This window comes from Cyprinodon variegatus, unplaced genomic scaffold (genome assembly GCF_000732505.1).
Source record: "Cyprinodon variegatus isolate N-32 unplaced genomic scaffold, C_variegatus-1.0 Scaffold3424, whole genome shotgun sequence".
Lineage (NCBI taxonomy): Eukaryota > Metazoa > Chordata > Actinopteri > Cyprinodontiformes > Cyprinodontidae > Cyprinodon > Cyprinodon variegatus.
The window spans coordinates 4841-7396 of NW_015153877.1; the positions used below are offsets into that span (position 1 = coordinate 4841).

Below are 2556 nucleotides of genomic sequence, written 5' to 3' on the forward strand. Positions count from 1 at the left end.
GAACAGATTGGTTTCAGTGTTTACAAGGCTGCCCAAAAGAGGAAGTGAACATACCTGAGCAGGTTGGCAGTGGGGCATCCCAATCTCCAGTTTCTAAACACAGAATTTCAGCAGAGCCCTCTATGTCATATTCTTCTCTGCAGTAAAAACGTAATTTATTTCCAGATTTCACCAGATTATTTTCGGGTGGAAATCCAGAAATTCCAAGACCAGGACCCAATTGTGGAACTCTACAAGGAATGCCTAAAAAACCAAAATAGACATAAACAAGTTAGAAAACGCAAAAACGTTTTCAACTAACTCTGTCAAAATGTTATGTTACCACCCATTCATTTTTAGTAATAAGCACAGTGCTTGGCACTAATAAGAACGAACACATTTCCTGTGAACTATGTTAAATCAATTAACGTTTTAGAAACTATAGATGAAAGTAGACAATAAGGAAACATTTTATTCACATTAAACTTATTTGTCTGTTTCTCTACAAGCACACCACACACACTCACAGAAAAAAATAGTTTTTACCCTCATTTAATGGAACAAAAAGCCCAAATGATCACAGAAATTACTTGAATCTCAATACAAACTCTACAAATATAAACAAATGAAATTTGTGCATTGCTTTTTTTTTTAAACCATCCTTCAACATAAATAATTTAGAAAATAAAATAAAAAAACAAGCCAAGCTTTTGGTACAAACAATGGTTTTAGTTTCTGCTTCCATCACATACAGCATATGTTTCACTAAATAAGGTCTGAAACAACTAACAATATTAAAAAATGCATTCAGCTTTTATTTAGAAAAACTTTTTTTTTTTTTGTTAATATGAAAAAAGACATTTCAGAAAAAGTACAATATGCAAACTCAAAATGTAAAAGTGCATCTCATCTCTCCTTCCCATTTACCACTTCTACAGGTTTTAAATGGACCACCCATCACAGTATATTGAGAAAAACAGCTGTATTCAAGTCTTTCACCCTCTTGGTAATGTGGCTTAGTAAATGAAAGGGTGTCTCCGTTGGCAACCTGTGGGGGATGTGAACAACCTGAAGACCCTAAGAGAATGTAAACAAGAAGGGTAAAAGTAGCTTTACATCAGGGTCACCAATGCCGTTTTCTTTTATTCTGCTGCTCTTCTTTTTAATCATTTATAGATCATTTCATTATATTAACCTTTTCATTATATTATGGAGAATTCAAAATGACAATATTCAAAAGAAAATTAGATATGAAAAGTTATTAATAAAAATTAGTTTCTTATATATGAAATCTAAGTGAACACTCATCCCTCTTGTTAAAAAAAAAATCATTGTCATTATTTCTACACAGTTGAAATTTCCTTTGTTATTTTCTCTTCAAGCTAAAAATTCACATTACTATTTCAAAGTGATTACATTTTCAAAACTTATTTTTAAGTTTAATTTTTCAGTGTTAAAAAAAATCTGCATATAAAAAAAATTCAACCTTTCAAAATTCAACTCAATATTTTCAGACGCCGAATTTAAGACAGTGAAATAGAGCCAGTTGAATCTCAGGAGGCTGAAAATATTGAGTTTCAATTTTGAAAAGTTGAATTTTTTTATATGCAGATTTTTTTTGACACTGAAAAATTAAACTTAAAAATAAGAATTGAAAATGTAATCACTTTGAAATAGTAATGTGAATTTTTAGCTTGAAGAGAAAATAACAAATGAAATTTTAACTGTGTAGAAATAATGACAATACATTTTTTTTAGCTCAAAAATGTGTTATGAATATATTTTAACACTGAAACAATGTGTACAAACATACAACATTTAAATTTCAGTGCCATTTTTAATTCAAATCCTAGCGACACAGATTTACTTCCATATGGAAAAAGTACTTTTGGTTAAATTGTCTTTTGTATTTTACCTTGTATTTTCATGCACTGTTTAATGTCCTCATTACAGATTTACTTTGCGTATATTTTGTTCCATCACACATGTTGAAGACCATCAAACAAATCTAAAACTTCAAAAGACAATTTAGGTAAAATCAATTAAAAAAATGAGTTCCCCAATATTTGAAGGCAGTAAAAATGTTCCAACATAACTTGACCTTTTAAACGATATAAATGACTCTCCTTGAATGAAAATAATTAGTTATAAACAAAAATTTCAGATGGCTGAGATGAAATTAAATCAATTCAAGAGGAGTCTGTTGAAATTTCTACCAATGGAAAACAGTCATAGGCAGTATCTACAAACCTTTGACTCAACAAGTAGTTAAATGATTAAGAAGCCGATGGATTGTTTTTATACATTGAAAAATGAAAAATAACATTTAAAAGCTTCCTTTTTTTTTTTTACTCATGTTATAATTATGTTATATCAAAATGTGTCTGAACATCTTAAATGTTTCTGTAAAGAAAGGGAAAATCTACATGGGGACTTTAGTTAAACATACCAGAGCAGGTTGGAAAGGAGGAATTCCATTGTCCATTTTGTAAGCATTCAATTTCCATTGATCCATCCAGTTGATAATCAGCACCACAGAGAAAACGCAACTTGTGTCCGACGGTGATCGGTGCACCG

General features: G+C 30.4%; 1 protein-coding gene across 1 annotated transcript in view; it reads right to left on the bottom strand.

The window, feature by feature from the left end:
* Positions 1-2542, bottom strand: part of LOC107081216 (limulus clotting factor C-like) — a gene marked incomplete at its 3' end in the record, with an annotated part of 7316 nt that extends 4774 nt beyond the window's left edge. Inside the window, exons 1-2 of the mRNA XM_015369419.1 lie at positions 2429-2542; positions 55-243 (exon numbers count right to left, since the gene is read on the bottom strand). Of these exons, the coding sequence (XP_015224905.1) occupies positions 55-243; positions 2429-2486 (247 nt within the window). The remainder of the gene's footprint in view (positions 1-54; positions 244-2428) is intronic.
* Between the last annotated feature and the right edge of the window lie 14 nt (positions 2543-2556).